Source organism: Daucus carota, chromosome 8 (assembly GCF_001625215.2).
Source record: "Daucus carota subsp. sativus chromosome 8, DH1 v3.0, whole genome shotgun sequence".
NCBI classification, from domain to species: Eukaryota; Viridiplantae; Streptophyta; class Magnoliopsida; order Apiales; family Apiaceae; genus Daucus; species Daucus carota.
In genome coordinates this window covers 12,221,020-12,247,376 of record NC_030388.2, presented here as the reverse complement: position 1 = coordinate 12,247,376, position 26,357 = coordinate 12,221,020, and the positions used below count along the sequence as shown (strand labels likewise).

The following is a 26,357-nucleotide window of genomic DNA, read 5'->3' as shown; positions in this document are numbered from 1 at the left end:
AACAAATATAAAACCTATTTGACTATACTAAAACTAAATTCAAATCTTAAAAAAATACTATACTATTAAAGCCGAAACATTAAAAATTTGATTGGTCGATACACAGGATTTTATACGGACTTTTATAATTAGCCGGTTTCAAACAAAATTAGTGGACTTCAAACAAAATATACACAAATCAAAACATAAAACAAATATAATATCAAAACAGAAAACTAATATAGGACCTATTTGACTATACCAAAAACTAAAATCAAACCTTAAAAAATATATACCCATCCATACTATATTATTAAAATCGAAATTGAAAGTTTGCCCAGTCGGTACTTAAGCCAAAATACGGGCCTATCTATATACCAATTATTCTTTTTAACTAAAACATGTTTTTTATATATATATTTTCTAACTAATAAAACTCCATTATGTAAAATAACATCGAAAAACTCAGTAATTACCTTTTTAACTAAAACACGTTATCTTTTTAATATATTTCGACTAAAAAACGGATCTTCTACAATTAACACGGGCTACATATATCATAATTTTATTCTCACAATAATATTAGTTTACTATACTATTAAAGCCGAAACATTAAAAATTTGATCGGTCGCTACTTGGGCCAAATTATGGGCCTACTTATATAATCAATAATCTTTTTAACTAAATCTATTATCTTTTTTTATATTTTTTAACTAAAAAAACTCAATTTTCTAAAATTAATATTGGACAACATGGCAACTACTTTTTTTTAACTAAAGCACATTATCTTTTTCAGAATCCTAATTTAAAAATCGATTTTCCAAAAATAACACATGCAACATTCACATAAAAAAGATATTATATATCTATATTATTATACTATTAAAGCCGAAACATTGAAAGTTTGATCAGTCGGTACTTGGGCCAAAATACGGGCCTATCTATATACCAATTATTCTTTTTAATTAAAATATGTTATCTTTTTTTTTTATATTTTCTAACTGAAAAAACTCCATCATTTAAAATAACATCGAGAAACATAGTAATTACCTTTTTAACTAAAACACATTATCTTTTTTAAATTTCTTAACTAAAAAACGGATCTTCTACAATTAACACGAGCTACATATATAAAAATATAATATTATTATATATAATTATTAATAAATAACCTGTGATATTTCTCAATCAAAATACATTAACATTATTTTTGAATATACTAATGAACTCAATTTAAAAGTAATATTATAAATCTATAATTTATTATAATATTGTTAAATCTGAAACGAAAAGTTCAGTTAGTCGGTAGGTCAGTCGAGTTCGGTGAGCCGGTTGGTATTCGACCCACAAACCTCCTTAATTTATAACATGTTATAATATATATTTTATTATCTATTAAACCAAACATTTAGGTTAGTATGATGGGTTGATATTTGGTTTGACGTGTCTTTTTTAACTTAATATGTTCCATACTATATTATTAATTACTAATAATGAAATATTAAAAGATTGATTGGTTGATTTATATCTGATTTTATAGATCTCCTTAAATTATAACATGAAAAAAACCGTATTTTAACATTCTCAGTAAAATATATATGCTCGACCTAATTTTTAATTAGTCATTTGACGAAATTAACTATTTAGAATTTTGTCATTAGTTAAATAAAAAATTTATTTAATCATATTATTCTATCATAATTTTATTCTCACAATAATATTAATTTAAGTTAAAATATATACGATAAAACAGCAAATATTATAACCGCCCGTGCATTGCACGGGTTATAAGCTAGTTAAAAAGAATAATTAAGGATATAGTTATATCTATATAACTGTGATACATCGAACCCTTGATCAAATACTTTTATCAAATTAGAGTAATTTAGAGGACTTTTTCTACATAAGTGAGCTACTTTGAATTCTTCAAAAAGTAATTTTTTTTTTATAAATTTAGAAGTTACCACTTCAAAAAATATTAATTCAAAGAGTTCAGCTATACAAGTGAGGCACCAGAACTGAAGATATTAATACCTAAACCAACAAATTTCGCATAGTAGAGACCGATCGAGATTTATCTATGTTTTTTTAAGACAAATGCAACCGTATCAAAATTAAAAATGTTTGTGCAGGAAGGTATACATTCGGTTAACAGAAAGTCCGAAACCATGGTGCAAAAAAAATAAATTCATCCAATAAAGTGGGAAAGCTTAATTATGGTTTCAAAATAAATAAATTTATCAAATAAAGTGGGCAAGCTTAATTTGCTTGAAGGTTACAATTCCAAGACGGAAAGGGGGGAGGGGCAAGATTTGTTGCCACGCAGAACCCACATCGAGGGGAATAAGAACAGAGCATTAGAAGCAAAAGATAAATGAGGACAAAGGGGCAACCTCACAAATTACTTACCTGGATGGGGTCAATGTATGATCAAGAAGGTCCATGGCCTAGGTTAGTGACCTCCATTGCACTCAGGAGGGGTGCTTGCCTAAGGTCTACCCAAGTGGTGGAGCCTACATCATAATTTGTGCAAGGGGGACTTGCGTTCGCGCAGTCCCCACAATTCAAGTCAAAACGAAACTGAGGCTTTTTACATAGCCTTATTTTATTGTTGTTATTTGTTTGTGTCTTCCTAGGTAGGGCTACACATGGGCCGGTTTCGGTCATTCAAGCGACCCAACCTATTTAGTATGGGTTAGAAAAATTTAACCCATTAATCATAAAAAGAATTAGAAACCAACCCTACTAATTATATGACGGGTTGGGTTGATCGGGTTGAAAAATTTGCAAATTTGCAAGATAAGCATAATCCAAAATATGTTTTGCACCGTTTTGTTGTATACAATTAGTAATAACATAGGACACTGCACCGATACAAAATATCAGGTGCTTTTAGAGTGCAGATATTCTCTTCATACTAAGGGGGACAGCTGAATCTTAATACACTAATAACTATTAAAAATCATGTTTCCGCCATGATATATAATCATAAGAACTAGCAATGTGAGTCGTTTGATTTGAACTATAAAGCTTTATTTCTAATTGTTTCTGCACACTGCACTACACTCACTGCACATTCTATCATCAAATCCTATATTATAATACCTGAGTCTACCCAGCTATGCAGTTAACCAATCAGAAAAGAGGAATTATTTTAGGACCAATCAGAGCTCATTCCTAAATTTTAGACCAATCATATTGATTCTCCAACTTTCCTTCTACCACTATATGCAGTTAACCAATCAGAAAATAGGAATTATTTTAGGACCAATCAGAAGTCATTCCTAAATTTTAGACCAAATATATTCATTTTTCAACTTTCTTTCAACCACCTTATGCAGTTAACCAATCAGAAAAAAAAGAATTATTTTAGCACTAATACTATGCAGTTAACCAATCAGAAAAGAGGAATTATTTTAGGACCAATCAGAGCTCATTCCTTAATTTTAGACCAATCATGTTGATTCTCCAACTTTCCTTCTACCACTATATGCAGTTAACCAATCAGAAAATAGGAATTATATTAGAACCAATCAGAAGTCATTCCTAAATTTTAGACCAATCATATTCATTCTTCAACTTTCTTTCAACCACCTTATGCAGTTAACCAATCAGAAAAAAAGAATTTTTTTAGCACTAATAGTATTTATTATACAATATAATTAATGAACTCCTTTTCATTATCTGATTATAACTCAACTAATTAGACTCCTTTTCATTATCTAATTAAAAATAATCTAATTAGATAATAATAGAATTTGAGATTTACTTTAAGTAATTTAATTTAATTCAATTCAATTTATGAAAAAATAAATTATTTTAGGATGTTAACCAATAAAAAAAGAGGAATTAATTTAGTACCAATATATCATTCCTCCAATAATATTTATCCGTTAACTTTAGATAATTTTAAAACAAATCAGAGTCCATCCTCAAATGCAGTTAACCAATAAAAAAGAAGAATTATCTTAGGACTGATCAGATGTCATTCCTAAATTTTAGACCAATCATATTAATTCTTCAACTTTCTTTCAACCACCTTATGCAGTTAACCAATCAGAAAAAAAGAATTATTTTAGCAGTAATATTATTCATCATCCAACTTTTCTTCTATTAAATTTTATCCAAAATATTAACCACATACAAGTTAATCATGAGTTAATCAATACAGTTTTTTATTATACAATATAATTAATCAGCTCCTTTTCATTATCTGATTATAACTAAACTAATTAGACTCCTTTTCATTATCTAATTAAAAATAATCTAATTAGATAATAATAGAATTTGAGATTTACTTTAAGTAATTTAATTCAATTCAATTAAATTTATGAAAAAAATAAATTATTTAGGATGTTAACCAATAAAAAAGAGAGGAATTAATTTAGTACCAATATATCATTTCTTATTTTAAGCCAATGATATTCATTCGTTAACTTTAAATAATTTTAGAACAAATCAGAGTCCATCCTTAAATTTTTTTATATGAATAATCAATAATTATATGTTTAGATCAATTTGATAAATCTTTTTTAAAATTATACGAGTCTCTACACCCTACAGATTAGAACGAGCTTTTTGTTTACTTGATGGCAAAGAAAAACAGTTTCCTTCTGTTGCGGTAGATAAAATATTAACATGTTACATGACGTGCATGGTCTTTCGAGTATTATATGATATATAAAATTAGATATTTACTATTTTAGAAAATTAAATTCACACTTAGCCAATATAAACATCGTTTTTATAATTATAAATATATAATTATAATGTGATTGGTTAACTGCATACCTGGGTATACTCAGGTATTATAATATAGGATAAATACAAGTTAGCCTCCAGAATGACCAGTATTCATAAACCTCACACTGATTTTATAATTTACTAAGACAAATTTTTTATTAAATCCATAAAATTTATTGACATAAGTGAATTTTTACAAGATATACACTTTTACGGCATACTCGATTGAATTTAATAATTTTTATTATTTCATAAATAAGTTAAGTGCATACAAATTATCAGAAATATGGCTATAAAGACAATTATGCAAATTAAATGAATATGCGTATAAATCAATTAAATTATATGATATAATAATAACGACTGATATTAGGCATGTATCCACCCGATCCGATCGACCTTAACCCAACATTACTTTATTCAATAGGGGAAATTAAAAAACATTATGACCTTGAAATTACTCGCCCGCTCGCGTCCTCATTCACTAACTGGCTCCCCAGTTCTCATATATATATTATAAAAAATTTATACATAAATATTACAATATTGTTAAAATTAAAATAATTTTATACAAGTCCACCCATAAATTTTCATATGACTAAACAATATTTCTAATTTGTTGCGGTGGTTAAAATATTAACATGTATTACGTGACATACATGGTTTTTTGAGTATTATATAATATAAAATTAAATATAAAATATTTCTAATATGTTGCGGTGGTTAAAATAATTTTATACGAGTCCACCCATAAATTTTTATATGACTAAACAATATTTCTAATTTATTGCGGTGGTTAAAATATTAACATGTATTACGTGACATACATGGTCTTTTGAGTATTATATGATATAAAATTAAATATTTCGTATTTTATAAAATTAAATTCATACTCATCTAATATAGTGAAAATGCCCTAAATAACTAATATTTAAGTAATGCATGCCCAAAATAACAAACGTCGAGTTTGATGCCTTTTTGATGCCTCTTTTAACCAATCAGTGGCGCATTCAAAGGATGCGTGTATATGAATCAAGTGATTTAACCACTACGGAGTACTTCTGATCCAAATAAAGACAACCCATGCATATTTCTTCATATCCAAAATAGCTTTGGACTCCGTGATGCTGTATGTATGATCATATATGTGTTTTCAAAAGGGAACAAAAAAAAATGACACGCATTCTGACTATGCGTGTTTGTTGGTCACGCATATTATATATGCGTAACTTGCAAGCAGATTTAAAATTTAGTTTAATCCTCACACACGATTGATGCTCATGCACAAAATCAGCCAAAGCACGCGCATTAACTAGATCCGCACTCAGTATTCGCATTCAGAGAATGCGACTCTTTGTGGTTATTTTGGTCCATTTTAGTGTGGGTGATCATTATGGACAATATGCGCAGAAAATGAGTTATATTGGATATTCACCCTCTAATATAAACATCGTTTTTATAAGTGTAAATTTATAATTATAATGAGAAAAATAATATAAAATAAACACAAGTTAACATACAGAATGACCAATATAGAAATCTCACAATGACTTTACAATTTACTAGGAGAAAATTTTCATTATGTTCGTGATTAAAATAGATATAAAAATAAAATATATTTATCTTTTTAAATTCATAAAATCTTATTTACATGAGTGATTTTGTTACAAATTTATACTTTTAAGGCATGCTCCATTGAATTTAATAATTTATATTACTTCGTAAATAAGTGAAGTGCATACAAATTTTCTAAACTATGGCAACGAAGACTAATCATGCGGATATAAATGAATTTTTGCGTACAAATTAATTAAATTATATATTATAATAATAATGACTGATATCAGGGGATGCATCCACCCGACCCGATCGACCTTAATCTGACATTACTTTATTTAATACGGAAAATTGAAAAAATTTATGGCCCTGAAATTACCCGCCACGCTCCCTTCCCTGTTTACTAACTGCCTCCCCAATCCTCATATATACTATAAAAAAAATTCATATACAAATATTACATAATTGTTGACGATAATATAAATTTATTTGTACATTTTTTATTCTCTTATTAGTTTTCAATATCTCATATTATAAAAAACAAATTAGTTTAGATCAACATCGGTGCAAATTCAGGATTCAGTATGAAATTGAGATAATTCAGATTTTGAATCCGAAACCGGGAGCAGGGATTGCATTCGCATTCCATGATCTCTAAACGATAGTCGATCCTTATATAATATTTGATTGAAAAGAAAATATAATTATTTCATTTCATATAATATGAGGGTGTTGAGCAGAGTATTTAAGAAATAATATTATTTTTTTTTAAAATTTATACCTATATTATGTAATAAAATTATATAAATGATAAAACAATATGTACTTGAATTTGTAAGTATACAAATTTATTTTTATTTTATAAAAATAATCATTCGGTGCGTAGCACGGGTAAAATGCTAGTAAGTAAATATAGTTCCGTAAGCAACCAAAAATATTCTACTCCCTCCGTCTCTTATTACTTTTCCTGTTTCTCTCTAGCACGTTTGCCAATACACACTTTTGATCCTTAATATCATTAATTTTGTATTAGTATTAAATATAAAAACTTCATTGTATTAAAGTACTCGTGAATACGAATCCAACAAGATCACTCACGACTATAGACGTAAATTAGTAATTAGTCACATGTTATGAACAGTCCCGACATATCAAACGAGAAAAGAATAAAGAAACGGAGGGAGTATCAGAGTGTTAAAGATATATTTTGACCGGGTTGAGTTGGTTTAGGGTTTTTAAAAGTCATATTTCGACCCAACCCATTATAAACGGCTCAACCAAAAATCAACCCAATTAACCCACGGTTTGGAATGGGTCGGGTTAGTCGGCCTAGTTCAAGGTTGGGTTGGGTTGGTTTGAACGGGTTGGACAACCCATGAGCAGCCCTACTCCCAGGGGATTAGAGCATAATTATTTGTTCAAATATTAGGTGTTTTTAGTGTTTGCAAGTCTCGAGGTACCACATCGAGAGAAAGAGGTTAGAGGAACAAAAGCTGAGCTTTATAAGCACGATCACACCAATGGAGTAAGCATACCATATTAAGGGAAGATCCATCACAATAGCTTGCTAGTGGGAGCTTCAAGCGTCGCCTTGGTGTTGCACTATTGCCATGGCCTGGCGCACCCCACCAAATAAAGCTGAGTTTTGTTTTAAATTGTATTGGCTATACCTTGTTACTGATATCAAAGGAGGTGTTAGTCATAAGATGTTCACTATGCCATCAACAAAATGCCGAAGAGGAACTTCAGAGCGAGAAGGTCAAAATTTTCTCGAACTCGTTCGAAGCTTCTCAACAAAAATAAGTTTTCACCTCATGTCGTTACATTACATTATGGATCAGATAGCTTGTCGTAATATTTTGAGTAGAACTAATGCATAGTATATGTATTCACTTCAATGATACTCCCACATCAGGAAAATCAACAACCGTGCTTGCTTGAAATACGAAGTAAATTTCTCCAAAAAGATTGTGTTCGTAGAAAGGAGAGATGGTTGGCATCTCCCCTGACAGGGACGGGAACTGCTCTCTTGAGCATTACCTGTTACCACACATCCGGTTAAGGCTTTCCGCTCCGGCGGATCTTATAACCCAATTTTTTTTACTTTTTTACCATTCAGTTTAGCAATCGTTTTCTTTCTTTTCTACAATTTAGGCTTATATGCCTGGGTGATTGTCCTGAAACGAAAAACCAAGAGAATATTTAAGGAATATTTAAATATAAAGATATAAAAAAAGGATCACAAACCTATAGAACTTTCTAAATAGTTGGTTATCCTTAAAAAAAAAAAAAACCTGGCACTCTGCTGTGGATTATATAGTATTTGTTGATGGTGCTGCCGCGCAAATTACTTTAAGCGAACATATAACATAGCAGTTCTCAGTTTCTGAACACAATGTTGAAAAAAATTGGCCAATACAACACTCAAGAAATGATCAAAAAAGCCATTTGAAGGAGTACAAAATTGCACTAATGGAACATGCATGAACAGTATAAACAATGTATATATGTAATTTGTACAAGCTACAGTTTAAATGGAAGCTGTAACTAGTAAGTAGTAACCCTTTCTGTGCATAACATATAAAATGAATCAGCAATGTATTGATTGCATTAGCTACATGACAGCTTATGGAAACTGAAAGGAGCCTCCAATTTCAGTGCTCCCTGATGGGGGATCGATTGCAACCCAAAGGAGCGAGATTGTGATTGCGATAAGCCCTGACCAAACGAAGGCAATTGTTGGCGTCCTTCCGCGCCTTCCCATGAGTCCTTTGGCAAAAGGGTAGAGATGAGCCAAAACCCAGAAACTGAAGAACACTCCCCCTAACAAACGGCTCCATTGCGGTATCGTGCTGTATATTGTTCTGCTGACACCAACGGCTATAGCTATCATATTTATGAAGATTATCGTAATTGGTGGAATCATGAGCGATGACCATTTGATTATGTAGAGATCAGCAAAATCTTCATCATTCTCGTCACCTGATGATTTTGAGGTTAAGGTGAATGATATCTCAATTCCTGCTATGACTTTAAGTAGGCCCTGGAGAACAGCAGCAAAATGGGCACTTGTGCCTCCGATTAACCAGAATTGTTCATTTCGCCACCATTCTTCAAGATCAATCCCTGACCACTTGATCTCAAGAATGGCCAGCATACAAAGAGTTATGGTAATAACCAGAAGATATACAAGGAAGGTGATGTTAAGACTCTGGACAATGAATTCTCCAGATAAGAGGGAAAGTGCTGGGAGGAAACAATAGACGATGAGAAAAAATGAGGTGAAGGGGTAAATTCCGACATTGAGGTAGGCTATTCTTTGCAAAAGTTTCATCTTTGAGCTGGCAAGAAAAGCATTATTACGAGAAAAGAAAATTTCAACTGAACCTGTAGCCCACCGCAGAACCTGGTGGAGTCTATCAGTTAGATTGATAGGTGCAGTTCCTCGAAATGCATCCCTCTTTGTCACACAATAGATAGATCTCCAACCCCTGTTATGCATCCTGTATCCTGTCACCACATCTTCAGTTACAGAGCCGTAGATCCACCCAACTCGACCACCCCATTCAGTTTTATCTTCAAACCAACATGAGACAACACTGATTGCCTCGGCAACAGCAGAGGCATCCAGAAGTTCTCGAGGGACGGTAAGTGCACCAGGAGGGCGTCCATGCTTTACTGAAGGGTGATCAGCAAGAGGCCTACCTTGGAATTCTGCCACCGGGATAGATTCAAGTAAAAAACTTGAGTTTCCGAACTTCTTTGGGAAAAGAGGAAGGGCCATTTCTTCTTCGTCGTCCAAGTCTCCCATTCTAAGTGATCCGTTTATTTCAGGAGCAGAAGAAACAGATGCACTCCTTTTCTTGCGGCCAGAAAAACAACTCCAGAAACCAGAGTTGTATTCTTTTGATCTTGGCGGGTCAAAACCATACAGTGCAATTCTTCGAAATAAGCATCCAGTACCAACATAAACTGGACCCTGGAGACCGTCTAGGGCACGCATGTTAACATCAAAGAACACTGTGTTGTGATTCGCATACCGATCAGATGGGTCAATTCCTTCAAACCTCTGAGGGAACTGTACATAGCATATACGATCACCACCTCGGTCCATCATAAAACACATGCCTTCTCTTATTGCTTGGGAGTTGTAAATGTAGTGATCACAGTCCAGGTTAAGAATGAAAGGTCCATTTGACATAACAGCTGAGGCTCGAACTAAAGCATTCATAGCCCCTGCCTTCTTATTGTGGTCATAGCCAGGGCGTTTTTCACGTGAAACGTAAACCAGAAGTGGAAGCCGAATGTCAACCTCAGTAAAATTAATAGGATTTGCATCATCGTCTGTGCCATGTAGGGATTCATCACTAGGAGGTTTTAACATCACCTGCCATATAAAAAGTTAAAACACTATATAAATTGTACTGCAAAATATGTAGATTGAACTGTGCATTTAAGTATTATATTTTTCTTGCGAATCTATTATTGCAAAAAATGTAAAAAGGTAAACTCTGACAAATGAACAATAAACAACGAGAATAAAATTCAAACCAGCGAATATTCACCAAGAAATATTGCAGCATATCTTAATTATATCAAATTCAGGTTAACTAATATACTCCTATTGACAAGCAGTACTGCAAGTTTAATAATCATGCCTCTGTCTCTGTCAAGTGATTTAGTTGCTGCTCATTATTATTATAAAAAACTGGACAGAAATTTCTAAACTTCAGTCATGTAATTTTTATATTCCTTCACGATCATTCCTACAGGAACTAAAGTTTCAATGTCCAGCAAGTATAAGGCTTTCCACCATGAGTTTGCATTTAAACTCAACCATTCCCTTTAGACTAATCAATAGTAAAAGAAAACCGTATGTATACAAAAGAGTGTAAAAAATCACCTGTATGATTCCTACATGATCACCCTTGGAATGATCTGGATTTGAAGCCATCCAAGTACCAGGCCAATGTGTGGCATCTGCCATCCAAGTAGCTTTAGGTATTTTCAAAGTTTCGGGCATCTCTTCACCGACTCGTTCTTTCTGAAGTTTTACAGCTTTCATTTCCTCCCGTGCATTGTAAGCATCAGAACGCCTCCGTATCACATCAGGAAGACCATTGATCCGAACTTTAAACTCATCATACTCACGTTTAACTCGCCTACGATCTCTGACAAAATCTTGACGCACCTTATTTTTAAGAGGATCTCTCTTTAAACTAAAATAAGATTCTGGATTTCTTGGTTCAATGTCATGTTTCCGGCAGAATGGGACCCATAAATCAGCAAAACTTGCGGCTTCTGCCATGGCTTCAAAGGTTAGGAGAGAACCTCCATCATCAGACACATAACATGAAAGCTTTTCAACAGGATAATCAGCAGCAAGAATCGAAAGAATTGTATTGGCAGTAACAAGTGGTGGCTCTTTCTCTGGATCAGCAGTAGAGACGAAGATGTCTACACCAGGAAGATCCGATCTTCCGGTGGGATTGCCTGGACTTGGTGATTCAAACTTCTCTTTCAATACGTTAAGGTCCGTAGAACGATTAACAGGGGAGAGCTTTGGAAGTTGGTCAAGTAACCAAGAAAAAGCAAACCAAAGTTCACATATAATCGACATAAGCCAGAGCCATCTTGCATCCTCATTTGGGTTGGTGATCCTCCACTGGAGAAACAATGCCAGGACAACCATCCTCACAAAAATTAGTAGCCTGAAAATACATTAGCATGGATAATAGTATTAGTTTGATTTCTTTACACAAAAAAAACACATACGGAACAATACTGCACAACAAAATAAGCTAATAATACAACTAAAAAAACAAAGCAATTCCAAAATTAAAATATGTGGACTTGCTAAAAAACGAGGTAGATTTCTTTTGATACAAACCTGCAACCTATGTACGTAAAATACTAGTATGCTGTATATTTACAAGTTCTACCAATTTATAATAATAAAAGATGTCAAACTGAAAAGAAAGAGATGCAAACAATTTTTGTTTGTAGCATAACAACAAAAAATTCGTTATATAATATCAAGGTTGTAAAAATCGGAAATCGGTCCAACTCGGTTTGGTTCCGGAAAAATGAGTACTCGGAACTCGGGAGAGTACTCGGAATGAGTTATCGGATAACTAATCGGATTTGTTTTTAAATTAATTTTTTCTCTCATATATAGTTATATACTGATTAATATAAAACTATCTAACAATATAAATATTTTAATAACACACTTGAAATAATGAAGTTCAAATAAAAGTTACTTGTTTGATAGTTTTTGACATAATAATCTTTCACAAGTTTTAATGATAAAATACATATACTTTCTAATTAATGTCAATACTTTGCAAAAAAAAATAAAAATACCAAAACATATATAAATTTACGTTTAGTCTCTTTTGAAATAATTTTCAAATAAAACAATAAAAAAATTGATAAGTGAAACTCGGATTTGACCTCGAGTACTCGAAGTCAAACCGAGTTCTGACCGATTTTGTAATAAATCGGTTTTGAACCCGATTACTCGGAACTCGGATCGGACGAGGGGTTAAAAACGAGTACTCGGAATGAGTACTCGGCCGACTCGGCGATTTTTAGAACACTGTATAATATTGAAACCTTGTAATTGCAGAACACCAAAACGAATAATTATAATACTGTACCTGTATGGACTTATCACTGCAGCAGGTATTTTCAATTTGCGAGTAAGGGGCCTCCATGGCTTGCTAAGAAACTCCTTGGGCTCACTAGCGTCGTCATGTTTTTCATTATTTAGTCCGTCTTTCGACCACATAGCATTCCCATATCCATAAGTTCCACCTGTCTCGAACAACCACTTTGTATGATCAAAATCCCCCGTTTGACTTCTTACTAGTGCAGAGTTACTAGTTGATCTCACCAGTGACAACCTTCTGTCCATCTTGGATGATAATCTCCTCTCCAACTTCGATTCAACATTAAATGGAAGTTGTAGCATTGCCCGTCCATTCTCCATTACATCCTCATGCAAGTCTGTTGACTTGTAAAGTTCTTTACATCCTGGACAAACATTACCACCAGATTTCACAGCATCAATATAACAATCTCTACAAATTTTAAAATCACATTCACATGGAAGAATATCTTCGCCCCGCTCATCACTCATCACTTTTCCATCACAACCCGGTATAGCACACATAGACCCTTTTGTTCCAGCCATCTGTGGATGGTTTGTTTCTGATTCAATCACTTTGTCCATCAAATGGGCGCGAGTAACACTGTTAAACCCCCCTGTGAAAATAGAACTCGTCACGTACTGCTCCTCAACTCTCTGTGTAATCGAAGGATCCATCGGTTGATTGTCAGGTGTAGGAGGTATATGCACAGTGTAATTATTAAATTCACCACTAATTTCACTATCTAAATCATCTCTCGAATAATTGACATTTCTACCAGATGAAGTCCTTCTCACATAGGTCACCACAGAAGTACCTTCCCCCTTGTCATGGGGGGCTCTCGGCGATCGCAAAGCCATACTTGTGGTGAACAACCAGGAGCTTTTATATATCACCTAATTCTGAAAGCAAATCACAAGCCTATCAGCAGTATTTCATTTAAGAACGCAACATACAAATTTTTTAAATATAGCTAACACACATCTCTATTTCAATAATCCAACAAAAAACAGAACATCAGATCATGAGTACATATTTCAAAAGCATCTTTATTCCCAAAATTTCAACATGAATTCCTTCTGTCATCGCAAAACTAAAAAATTAGATATGAACCAAATTCGAAGATATATAAGCAGCAGTTCATATTGGTAACTTATAAGTCACTCAAAAAAAAAAAAGAAGCAGCAACCCTTGAATCAGAAACACAGAAGAAAGCACTAGTAAGCTTATAACAAAGTGGAGTACCCTATATCTGAGAGATGCAGAAACAAGTCGAACTGAAAACCCAAAATAAAGTAGCTTCTCAGACCATCATAATATCTGATACAGACACATAGAGCAGGAATGTTATATACAAACACAGAAGCATATATAACACAAAGTAAAACAGAAAAAAGGGAAGGGGCGTTTGAAATAACGTGTGGGGGAAACATTCAAGATACATGTGCCAATACTACGTGTGTAAAACATTGAAATTCACAGCTATGACAACAAAATACATATTCTCAGTAGACCCATTCAGCCACATAATAATAATATAATATACACCAAACCCATGAGAAAAAATCAGTCTGCTTACTTGGTATTTATGAGTTAATTTAATCAGATGATTACATAAACAAGAGGATGGCGCAATCAGAATACTTTAATACTATTAAAAAAATATGTGTACATGTAAATCATCATAATCTTGTATAAAGATTAAAAAAAGAAGAGGGGACCTCAAAATCGTGAGCTTGGAAGAGAGCAGAGCAGAAAAAACATCAGCTGGTGGCCTAGAATAGGAGCAATAATTAATATGTAAGTTAATTCAGTTGATTCGGTATAATAAAAGAATTACTTAAAAAGAAGATTTAGTACAAGGAAAGAGAATAGGGAAAAATGGAAAAGACAGATAGAGCAGGAGAAAAGAAGCAAGTAGAGAAAGAGTGGAGAATGTATTTAAGGAATGTTGAGGGGGTAAAGAGAGAAAGTGAAGAGAGGAGAAGATGTTCGGACAAATGAGAGATACGGCTGCGTGTCGTTTGTTTCTCGTGTGAACCTGTCTGCAGTCTGGCATACGCACACGTTAATATACTCGTACTTTGTAATACAATGAACCCTGGTGGGTCCCGTTTTGGAGATTTCACACCAGCCAACTTCCGCGTTTTATATCCTTTCTACTCGTTCGGTTAGGGGTGAGAAAAAAACCCGAAAAACTGAAACCGAGCCGAAAAACCGAAAAACCACACCCAAAAAAATCGAAACCGACAAAAACCGAAAAAAACCGTAGCTCAACCGAACCGACGGTTAACCGAACCGACGGCTACGGTTTTACACCTAAAACCGAACCGAAAAACCGAACCGCTTATATAGTATTATATAATTTGTTAGGTCCTATAAACTCACTATATAAGATGATATAGTGATCACAATATGTAACACAGTATGACAATATAAGAGATTGAAAACAATAAACTCTTATTCACAAAGCTTGAATGGTTACAAAAACTCTCTCAGTGATTTATTTTTTATCACTAAGAGCTGCTAGGGTTCTTAACAATGTACTCGATAACTCAACTCATATAGAGTAACCCTAATCTGTGTTTATATAGACACAGTTACAAAATCAATCTCTGATTTGATATCCTATAAATCAGCTATGTATTCTATCAATCAAAGATTGCTCCAGTTTTCTGTTTAGTTTCCATAGTCAGCAAATCACTCCTCCGCTTCTATCCTTCCTTGAAGTATATCCGCTTCTGAGCTCTTTCCACGTGTAAACTCTGACGAGTCTTGACCATGTAAACTCTGATCAGACTTTATCAAACTCTAGTCAGACTTTACTAAACTCTGATCAGCTTCATCAAACTCTGATCAGCTTCCAGCTTAAACTCTGATCACTCCTGTTCTAAAACAAACTTTAAGAACATTAGTAATCATCAATTATATCTAACAATCTCCCCCAACTTGTGCATAAATATGTTATGTGCAAGTTAACAGATAATTGATGATGTCAAAACAGATAAGTCAAATGCAACAGAGTTTAGCTATATAACAGAAAACTTTTTAAAACTTACAGATACTTTACTCCCTAGCTTCATAGACACCATGAGCTGTCTTTAGATATCCTTTGAGGAGTTCTCTTTCAGCTTCTTCAAGTACTGTAATCATTTGTCTCTTGATCTCTCTCAGCTCCGGATCTGAAACTCCAGTTTGGTAAATTGCAGCTCTGAGATCATATATCTTGTTTCTCTTCAAGTCTCTATCCAGCCTGATATTGTAAGCTTTATCAGACTCTTCATTGAATGCAAGAGTCCTGATTCCAGCTATTGTTACTATTCTTGCTGAATTTTTCTTCATCTCAACCAGCTTTCCTTGATGATTAAAGTATTTAGGAATGAAAGGTCCAGCATTTTTGTTTCCTGTAATACCCATCTTTCTTCTGATTTGATCTTTGAGCAGATTGGAGATGTGTTGGCATGACTTGTTCTTTACAAGAAATATGTGTGAGACATATCTCAATTCCTCCCAGTGTTTAGCATAGAGATCAGCTTCAATTACTCTAAACACTGTTCCATCAGACATGAAGTAGATAAGTATATTATCTCCTCTGTCATTCTTCACCAGTTGGACTGAATCCAGTTTGTCCATTCTTTCTTGCAATGCTCCAGTCTTGGGAGCACAGAGAGATGAGGGGTCTGTTGACATTGATCCTATACTCTGATCAAATTTTTCATATTTAGATCCCAGCCCTCCTTTATCTCTTCCTGCTTTACGATGAGAGATTGGTTGAATTGAGCCCTTTTCAAAGTTTATCTCAGTCATCAGACTAGGCTTTGCAAATCCTGGCAATGGAGTAGTTGTTGGTTTGAACACAGCTTGAGCCTTGTCAGAGGTTGTGTCTTTCTTTGCTTCCTTATTAACTTGAGCTGTGTCAGAGGTTAATTTTCCTTTTTGTGATTCTGCAACATGAGCTTTGTCAGAGATTGCAGCTTCTGATTTCTTTTCCTTTACAACTTGAGCTTTGTCAGAGGTTGTAGACTTCTTCTTATTCAATCCTTTCTCAAGGTGTTCATCTACTTTGCTTTTTCCCTTGGATGTATACTCATCTTCAGAGTATATCTTTTTGACTGGTAAACTCTGATCAGCAACAGTAGCTTCCTTGATCAATATCCCTTTTTCTTTTGGCTTGGTAGTTGATTTTGCAGGCTTTTGGATCTTTCCAGAGTTTATAGCTTCAACATGTTCTTTCTTCAGCTCAGCTTCCTCTGCAGCAATCAACTCCAAATCCAATTTGGCTTCTGGATTTTCTTGTTCAAAAATCAATCTGGCAAGCTCTTCATCAGTCAATGGTTTATCTGCTCCAGCCACTGGTCTGTGCTTTGATCCAGATGTGACATTATGTGTTGGAGCAGACTCTGTGCTTTGCTTAGACTGTTTTTGACTGTCAGAGTTTGAAACTCTTCCACCAATCCCTGCTTGAAATCTCTTGTGCTTTGTGAAGTCATCCACATCATCATCATCATCATTCTTCTTTCTCTTCAGAGCTTGAGAAGTAGACTTGCATTTGACTTTAGCTACTCTCTCCCCCTTTTTGACATCATCCTCATCAGGAATCAGAATTGATGTGATCAGAGAAAGCGAAGATTGAATGGCTTCCAGCTGCTTGGACATTTTCTCTTGAGTAGACTCAATGGTGGTCATCCTCTTTTCCAGAGATTCATTTGCAGACACCAGCTTCTTAACATCATCTTTCAGAGGTAGTAGAGTCCTTTTCTTCTCCATAGTCTGAGTTTCCTTGAGACTGGCTACCTCTGTTCTAAGACCATCTATAGACTTAGATGTCTGAGCTTGAGCAGGATGAAATGTCTTTAGATAAAGAACTGTAGCCTTGAGGCTTGACATGACATCAGAGTTTGAGATTTTATTCTCTGCCATAGATAGAAAATCTTCAGCTTTTGTTGGCTCCAGAGAATGCTGGTGGCTCAGCCAGAGTTTATCCCATACCTCATTTGTTGGAGAAGTGGATTTTGATGCTGCAGATGAGATCAAACCTTTTAAACTTCATAAAAGGGTTTTGAGAAAGTGTGTTAGAGAAGATTTGAAATTCAGAGAGAAGAGCGTAAGAGTTTGTTGAGAGAGTGAGTGTAAAGATTAAGTGTATAAGTGAATAATAAGCAATAAAATCTGATGTGATAAACTCTTCAGATTTTGTTTAGCTGTTCACACTTGGGCTCTTTGTTCACTTGGACACCTGTCAGATTTTAACTGGTAGATGAATGTTAGTGGGATGGAGAAACGAGATTAATAATCATGAGTGCAGTAAAACATGTGCAGTTATAAATGCTGATTACACGTTCTCCTATTAAAATGTTTTTCATGTAAACCCACTAACAATACATCCGTTTGGGATACTCTCTTCACATTCTCTGAATATTTGAACTCCTGAAATGTATAAGAGTTTAGAAAATCAAGATCGAATCCCTCGAAATTTAAACTCTGAGATTTAAATCAAAGAAAATAAATTTCTAATTACCTCAGAATAAAGACATAATTTTTAGAAAATTCATCAAAAAATCAGAGTTTGTCATAAAATCCATAGCTCAATAATGTGCTTGTGAAATAATGTGTGTGATTTAACATATTAAATCAGAGACTAGAGAATTTCACAATTTCGTAATTATAAGGTAGACAAGAATAATTTATTTAAACTCTCAAGACATAGACAACAGACATACTCTGATGGAGAAATATATAAAATAAACTAACCCTTTTTTTTTTTTAAGGACGCTTTTCAGTGTAAATGAATTACGACCTTTAAATATATTTTTGCAACAGTATTTCTCCAGTAATCAGAGATTGTGACTGGTCACCATAGATTATAAAATCTTGGCAATTACTTAATACCAGTAAATGTTTGGGTCTTCCCAATCACTGTCATATAGACATCTAAGATCTCAAAGGAGTACCATGCTTATTTCCAGGGGTGTGTATAGCATCAGAGTTTATAAACACTGTCTGATTTACTGAGAGAAAATGCAAATTAATCAGTCTCGCTTATAATTAAGATATGTGAAGTAATAGAGTCTCAATGATATCAACATGCATATGGTGTAACGTAGTAGCACAAAATTGAGATCAAGATTAAAGAACTTAACTGAGATTCATGATTACTAATTCAGATCATGCTTCATAGTATCTTCACAGGTTATTTGTCTCAGAGAAATAAAAATGAGATAATTTATCAAGATTTAGAGTTTACAAACATCAGAGAATATCGTCAGAGAATGACGTCAGAGAATGTCAATCAGAGTATAGCAAACAGAGTATATCATCAGAGAATGTCATCAGAGTTTAATAATCAGAGTATATCATTACAAATGTGTGAGCAATACATATGGTAAGTTGACAATTTCAAATTTGAAAGATCTAACCAGTATGTTTACTCAGTTCCTGATATCATTCCTAGCTCATTCACCAGCCTAGTAAAAGTTGCTTCACTTAATGGTTTGGTGAAAATGTCTGCTAGCTGCTGTTCAGTAGGAACAAAGTGAAGTTCAATGGTTCCTTCCTCCACATGCTCCCTTATAAAATGATATCTTATACTGATGTGCTTTGTCAGAGAATGTTGAACTGGGTTTCCTGTCATAGCAATAGCACTTTGGTTATCACAATAAATAGGAATTTTAGAAAAGGATAACCCATAGTCTAACAATTGATTCTTCATCCAAAGAATTTGAGCACAGCAGCTGCCTGCAGCTATATACTCTGACTCTGCTGTTGATGTGGAAATGGACTTCTGCTTCTTGCTGTACCAAGAAACAAGTCTTCCACCCAGAAATTGACAACTCCCACTTGTGCTTTTCCTGTCAATTTTGCAACCTGCAAAATCTGCATCAGAGTATCCAATTAGACTAAAATCTGATTCTCTAGGATACCATAATCCCAATGATGTGGTTCCCTTGAGATATCTGAATATCCTCTTTACTGCAATCAGATGAGGCTCTCTTGGATCTGCCTGAAATCTTGCACATAGACATGTGGCATACATGATGTCTGGTCTACTTGCAGTCAGATAAAGCAAAGATCCAATCATTCCTCTATAGTTTGTGATATCCACTGATGCACCAGTATCTTTGTCTAGTTTGGTTGCTGTTGCCATAGGAGTAGTTGCAGCTGAACTGTCTTGCATACCAAATTTCTTCAGAAGATTTCTGGTATACTTGGCTTGATTTATAAAAATCCCATCTTCAGTCTGTTTAACTTGTAAACCCAGAAAATAACTGAGTTCCCCCATCATGCTCATTTGGTACCTAGACTGCATGAGCTTGGCAAATCTTTGACAGAGTTTAGCATTAGTGGAGCCAAAAATAATGTCATCAACATAGATTTGGACTAAAAGCAGATCATTACCATGATTCAAATAGAACAGGGTTTTATCTATGGTACCTCTAGTAAATCCACTTTCAAGAAGAAATTGAGCCAGAGTTTCATACCATGCCCTTGGAGCCTGCTTTAGTCCATAAAGTGCCTTGTCCAATCTATAGACATAGTCTGGATGCTTTGGATCCACAAAGCCTGGAGGTTGTTCAACATATACCTCCTCATCCAGTTTCCCATTTAGAAAAGCACTTTTGACATCCATCTGAAATACCTTGAATTTCTTGTGAGCAGCATAGACCAGAAAGATTCTAATTGCCTCCAATCTTGCAACTGGAGCAAATGTCTCATCATAATCAATACCTTCCTGTTGTGAATACCCTTTTGCCACAAGCCTTGCTTTATTTCTTGTTATGACACCCTCACTGTCAGTTTTGTTTCTGAAAACCCATTTTGTACCAACTATGGATCTATCTTTAGGTCTTGGTACTAGGGTCCACACTTTGTTTCTCTCAAACTCATTTAGCTCCTCTTGCATTGCTTGAATCCAGTCAGCATCTTGAAGAGCTTCCTCCACTTTCTTAGGTTCTGTTTGTGACAGAAAGCAATGATGTAAACACTCATTTGCTGTAGCTGTCCTTGTTTGCACACCTGCTTCTGGATCTCCAATTATTAAATCAGGTGTATGAGATTTTGTCCATTTCCTAGCATGTGGAAGTTGGCCATTCTCATTATTGGATCCTCCCCCTTGATCCATGCTTTCTTGATTCTGTTGATCATTTTCTGTAGCTCCCCCTAAATTTGTGCTATCAGAGTTTGAATCAGTATTCTCTGATGAGTTTGAGTCAGCATTCTCTGATGAGCTAGAGTCTGAAACATTCTGATGCTCCCCCTCAACATTTGCTTCATCATCATGAACCTGTAAGTTTTCACCAGAGTTTGCTGTATTTTGCTCACAGTCAGAGTTTGACTGTTCATCAGAGTTTGTTGAATCAGAGAATATTTCTTCATTTTCAAAATGCAGTTTTTCATGATCATCCATATCTGCTAAACCCATAATTCTTTTGTCATCAAATGACACATGTATGGATTCCATGATCACCTTGGTTCTTAGATTGTAGACTCTGAAGGCCTTTGTTATCAGAGGATAACCTACAAAAATGCCTTCATCAGCTTTTAAATCAAACTTGGTAAGCTGTTCTGGATGAGTCTTCAATACAAAGCATTTGCACCCAAATATATGAAAGTACTTCAGATTTGGCTTCTTTTTCTTCACCATCTCATATGGGGTCTTGCCATGCTTATTAATCAGTGTTGCATTTTGAGTGAAACAAGCTGTTTGAACAGCTTCTGCCCAGAAATAAGTAGGCAATTTAGCCTCATCAAGCATAGTTCTGGCAGCTTCTATAAGAGTCCTGTTTTTCCTCTCAACTACACCATTTTGCTGTGGTGTACCAGGTGCAGAAAATTGTTGCACTACACCTCTTTCTTTGCAGAACTCTTCCATTGTTGAAATTCTGAACTCAGTTCCATTATCACTTCTAATGATCTTCACTTTGTCTTCAGATCCATGATCCAGTTGCTTCACATGATCCATCAGATGCAAGGCTGTTTCATCTTTAGAGTGAAGAAAATATACCCAAGTGTATCTAGTATACTCATCAACAATGACAAGAGCATATTTCTTCCTTGCAATGGATGGTACATTAACTGGTCCAAATAGATCAACATGTAGAAGATGATATGGTTTCTTTATTGAGAATTCAGTCTTACTCTTGAAGGATGTCTTTCTCTGCTTGGCCTTTTGACATGAATCACATAATCCATCAGATGTGAGTAGTGATTCAGGGAGTCCTCTCACAAGCTTTTTCTTTATAAGCTCATTTATAGAGTTGAAATTTAGATGTGAGAGCTTCTTATGCCACTTCCAACTTTCTTCTGCAGAGATTCTTGTAGATAAGCAAATTTCTTTTCCTTCAGAGTTTGTAGGCAGGTGGATTTCATAAATATTTCCATGTCTGTGAGCAATCACTGCCACCTTGCCTGTTGACTTGCTTACTATCTCACTGTGTTCTTCATAGAAATCAACATGATATCCTCTGTCACAGATCTGACTGACAGAGAGTAAATTGTGCTTTAGCCCCTGAACAAGAGCTACATTTGATATGATGACATTTCCAAGATTGATGTTGCCATATCCCAGAGTCCTTCCTATGTTGCCATCTCCATAAGAAACACTTGGGCCAGCTTTCTCCACAAACTCTGACAGCAGGGCCTTATTTCCAGTCATGTGTCCTGAACATCCACTGTCCAAGACTAGAATATTCTTCCTGTTGCCCTGCAATCACAAAGACCACTAATTGTTAGTTTTAAGGACCCAGACTTGCTTGGATCCTTTGGCCTTATTAAGTTTGTTAGCTTTTGCAGCGGAATTATTTTTATCAGAGTTTGAGCTAACAGACTTTAGATCAGAGTTTGTACTTGAAACAGATTTTGTACTTGCAGAGCTTTTATTAATCTTCTTCAAAGAAGGTTTCAATTGATAATAATCATAATACAAACTATGATATTCTTTGCAAGTATAAATAGAATGCCATAAACTACCACAATGAAAACATGGATCTTGTGGTTTATATCTAATACTACTTTTTCTAACTCCAGACTTTGTAGGTAAGGAGTTAATGTCTTTGTTCTTCCTGCAAAAATTAGCAAGATGATTAGTATTTCCACAGTTATGGCATGTCTTCCTAGGTGCATTTGGAAATGGCATGTAGTTATTACTCTTGTCTATTCCAACCTTGCCATTTCTATTTTTCCTAGGCTCCTTGTCTTTGCTATCAGACTTTACCTCTTTAAGCTTATGCTTAAGCATAATTGACTTCTTCTTCTGAATCAGATGTATCTGTCCAGTTTCCTTTCTTGGTGATAAAGGCTTTTTCTTTTTCCTTCTTGGCTTTCTTGCATTCAGATGCAAAGTGACCCTTTTCACCACAGTTGAAACAGGTATACTTGTCAGCTTTTCCAGCTTTCCCTTCCTTGCCCTCATTCTTCTTGAAGTTCTTCTTATCATAAACTCTGTCAGAGTTTCTGTCTTTCCTTGAAAAACTTTTGCCTTTGTTGAACTTTTTATAAGCCAACTTCTTGAAGCTTTTCACCATCAATGCTGCTAACTGCATCATTTCACCATCACTGTCATCAGAGTCTGAGACATCAGAGTTTGAGTCATCAGAGTTTGATGACTCAATGTCAGACTTTGTGACATGAGCTTTTCCTTTGCTCTTAGCAGCTTCCTCTTGAACTTTCAGAGCAACAGACTTTGATTTGCCTCCATGACGTTTGCTTCTTTGCTCCATCTCAAGTTCATGGGTCTTCAGTCTTCCAAAAACATCATCAAGAGACATTTCTCCAAGATCAAGATTGTCTCTTATTGTGGTGACTTTCAAATCCCACTTTTCAGGAAGAGCCAGAAGGAATTTGAGGTTTGAGTCTTCAAGATCATATTCCTTGTTCACCAGAGATAAGTCATTCAGCAGTTTGACAAATCTGTCATACAGATCTGTCAAGGACTCACCAGACTTTGAGTCAAAGTGCTCATACTCCTGTGTAAGGATTGTTTTTCTATTTTTCTTTATGGCCTGAGTTCCCTGACATCTGGTTTCCAGGGCATCCCAGATTTGTTTAGCAGTTTTGCACCCAATCACCCTATTAGACATTGCATTATCAAGGGCACTGTGCAGAAGGTGTTTTACTTTGGAGTCTTTACCAATTGACAAGATGTCCTCAGGGGTATAATCTTTCTTTTCTTTTGGAACCATCTTCTGAGGTTCATCAGCAAGCCCAACAGAGAGCTTGGTGGGCATATGTGGTCCATCAACAGAGTCTAAGAATATGATCATTCTCTCTTTCCAGACTGGATATTCAGATGCCTTAAGGATTGGAACTCTAAAGGATGAAGCTTGTGATTTTTCAGACATGATTGTGATTAAGATCTCACTGTAGTAATCTTAACAGAGCTGGCTCTGATACCACTTGTTAGGTCCTATAAACTCACTATATAAGATGATATAGTGATCACAATATGTAACACAGTATGACAATATAAGAGATTGAAAACAATAAACTCTTATTCACAAAGCTTGAATGGTTACAAAAACTCTCTCAGTGATTTATTTTTTATCACTAAGAGCTGCTAGGGTTCTTAACAATGTACTCGATAACTCAACTCATATAGAGTAACCCTAATCTGTGTTTATATAGACACAGTTACAAAATCAATCTCTGATTTGATATCCTATAAATCAGCTATGTATTCTATCAATCAAAGATTGCTCCAGTTTTCTGTTTAGTTTCCATAGTCAGCAAATCACTCCTCCGCTTCTATCCTTCCTTGAAGTATATCCGCTTCTGAGCTCTTTCCACGTGTAAACTCTGACGAGTCTTGACTATGTAAACTCTGATCAGACTTTATCAAACTCTGGTCAGACTTTACTAAACTCTGATCAGCTTCATCAAACTCTGATCAGCTTCCAGCTTAAACTCTGATCACTCCTGTTCTAAAACAAACTTTAAGAACATTAGTAATCATCAATTATATCTAACATAATTTTATTATATATTATATATTATATATAAAATAAATTATTACTTTAGTATTATTGGTATATTATCTACTAAGTAAGGAACTATCCAGCTCAACTATAGTAGTAGTTAGTAATTAACATCATTTCCATAGAGAGATATTGTGTAACTAAGTCTTGTATAAATAAGAAACACTGGACTGATTCATACTTTACATTTCTGGATCATCTTTTACATACCGTAACAGTGCTCATCTACTTCATTTCGATTATATTAATAAGTATTTATATTTTAAATATGTTCTTTCTTATTTATTTTGGTAAAATACGTACTAATGAATAATATTTAATTAGTGATTATACTTTATTTGTCATTAAAATTTTTTTTGAGATGATTATTGTATAATATATTTTATTATACAAAAACCGAAAAAAATCGTAACCAAATCGACGGTTAACCGAACCGAAAAAAACCGTTTGAAACGGTTCGGTAACGGTTTCAAGGTAGAAACCGAACCGAACCGACATGTATGGTTCGGTAACGGTTTTAGCTAAAAATCGAGCCGAACCGACCCGTGCACACCCCTACATTCCGTAAGACATTAGAGCAAGTCCAACACTATGCTAAGAGGTTCCCTAAAAATAATATATAATTATATGTCTTAGTGATTTAGCACAAGATTTAGCACCTGAGCTCCAATAGTACTCCCTATATCCATTCCCTATTTATTATAATAATATTAAATTTAAACAACTTTGGTGTGGAGGAGAGAGGGAAATGATGTGGAGGAGAGAGGGAAATGAATATTTTAATGATAAAAATAGTTTAGAAGTGGCTAGCATATTCTAAAAATAGGGAAGGGGAGGCTTGTGCTGATTTAGCACATCACGTGTTGGAGTGCAATTTTATCCCATATTCCCTATTTTTAGATTTAAGACTTGATTTAGCACACCTATTGGACTTGCTCTTAGGTCATGAACACAGGGTTCTAAATTTTAAATAATTATTTATTATAAATTATTTTAATATTATTGTTGCTGAAAACCTAGTTCTTTATAATTTGTCATTTCTATTTCTTGCAATTTTTTAAATTACTGTGTGCGGTAAAAAAAGAAGAAAAGATTCACTAGTATTTTGGAACAAGTATCAAGTATATCATGCTAAAAATATTTCGGAAGCTCTTACACAAACGTTGGATTATGGTAGTACTAATTTTCATATCAACTCCAAGCTTATATTCCCTCTTTTCCCCTGGTGGTTTATTTTGGAGGATAAGAGTTTAGCACGAATTCTAATACTCCTGGAAAATATAATTCCGTAATTTATTTTTAAATTATCTTTCTTTTAAATAAAAATTTGATATTTGAATTTTTATACACGGAAATAAAATCTCAAAAATAAATTATAGAATTATGTTCAATAAGAGTCTTACAATGTGTGTCAAGCAGTTAAAAAAACTGTAAAGAAATTAGAGTGACGGAGGGA

The 26,357-nt window shown here is 34.4% G+C and overlaps 1 protein-coding gene and 2 non-coding genes across 4 annotated transcripts; 2 read left to right on the top strand and 1 right to left on the bottom strand.

Annotated features, from left to right (window-relative positions):
- The first annotated feature begins 2,380 nt into the window (after positions 1-2,380).
- LOC135149019 (U1 spliceosomal RNA) lies at positions 2,381-2,540 on the top strand. Its single transcript, XR_010287082.1, has one exon. It is a non-coding gene; the product is annotated as a U1 spliceosomal RNA (small nuclear RNA).
- Positions 2,541-8,249: 5,709 nt separating this feature from the next.
- On the top strand, positions 8,250-8,380 carry LOC135148604 (U6atac minor spliceosomal RNA). The gene has a single exon (XR_010286681.1). It is a non-coding gene; the product is annotated as a U6atac minor spliceosomal RNA (small nuclear RNA).
- Positions 8,381-8,677: 297 nt separating this feature from the next.
- LOC108199929 (cellulose synthase-like protein D3) lies at positions 8,678-14,950 on the bottom strand. 2 transcript variants are annotated; one of them, XM_017367953.2, is made up of 5 exons: positions 14,654-14,950; positions 14,178-14,252; positions 12,942-13,834; positions 11,183-11,990; positions 8,678-10,666 (listed from the first exon to the last, which is right to left on the bottom strand). In XM_017367953.2, exons 3-5 carry the CDS (start codon positions 13,790-13,792, stop codon positions 8,906-8,908), a joined length of 3,420 nt encoding a protein of 1,139 aa, XP_017223442.1. In that variant the 5' UTR covers positions 13,793-13,834; positions 14,178-14,252; positions 14,654-14,950; the 3' UTR covers positions 8,678-8,905. The 2 variants fall into 2 exon arrangements, with proteins under 2 accessions (XP_017223442.1, XP_017223443.1); XM_017367954.2 differs by lacking the exon at positions 14,178-14,252.
- Positions 14,951-26,357: the final 11,407 nt, after the last annotated feature.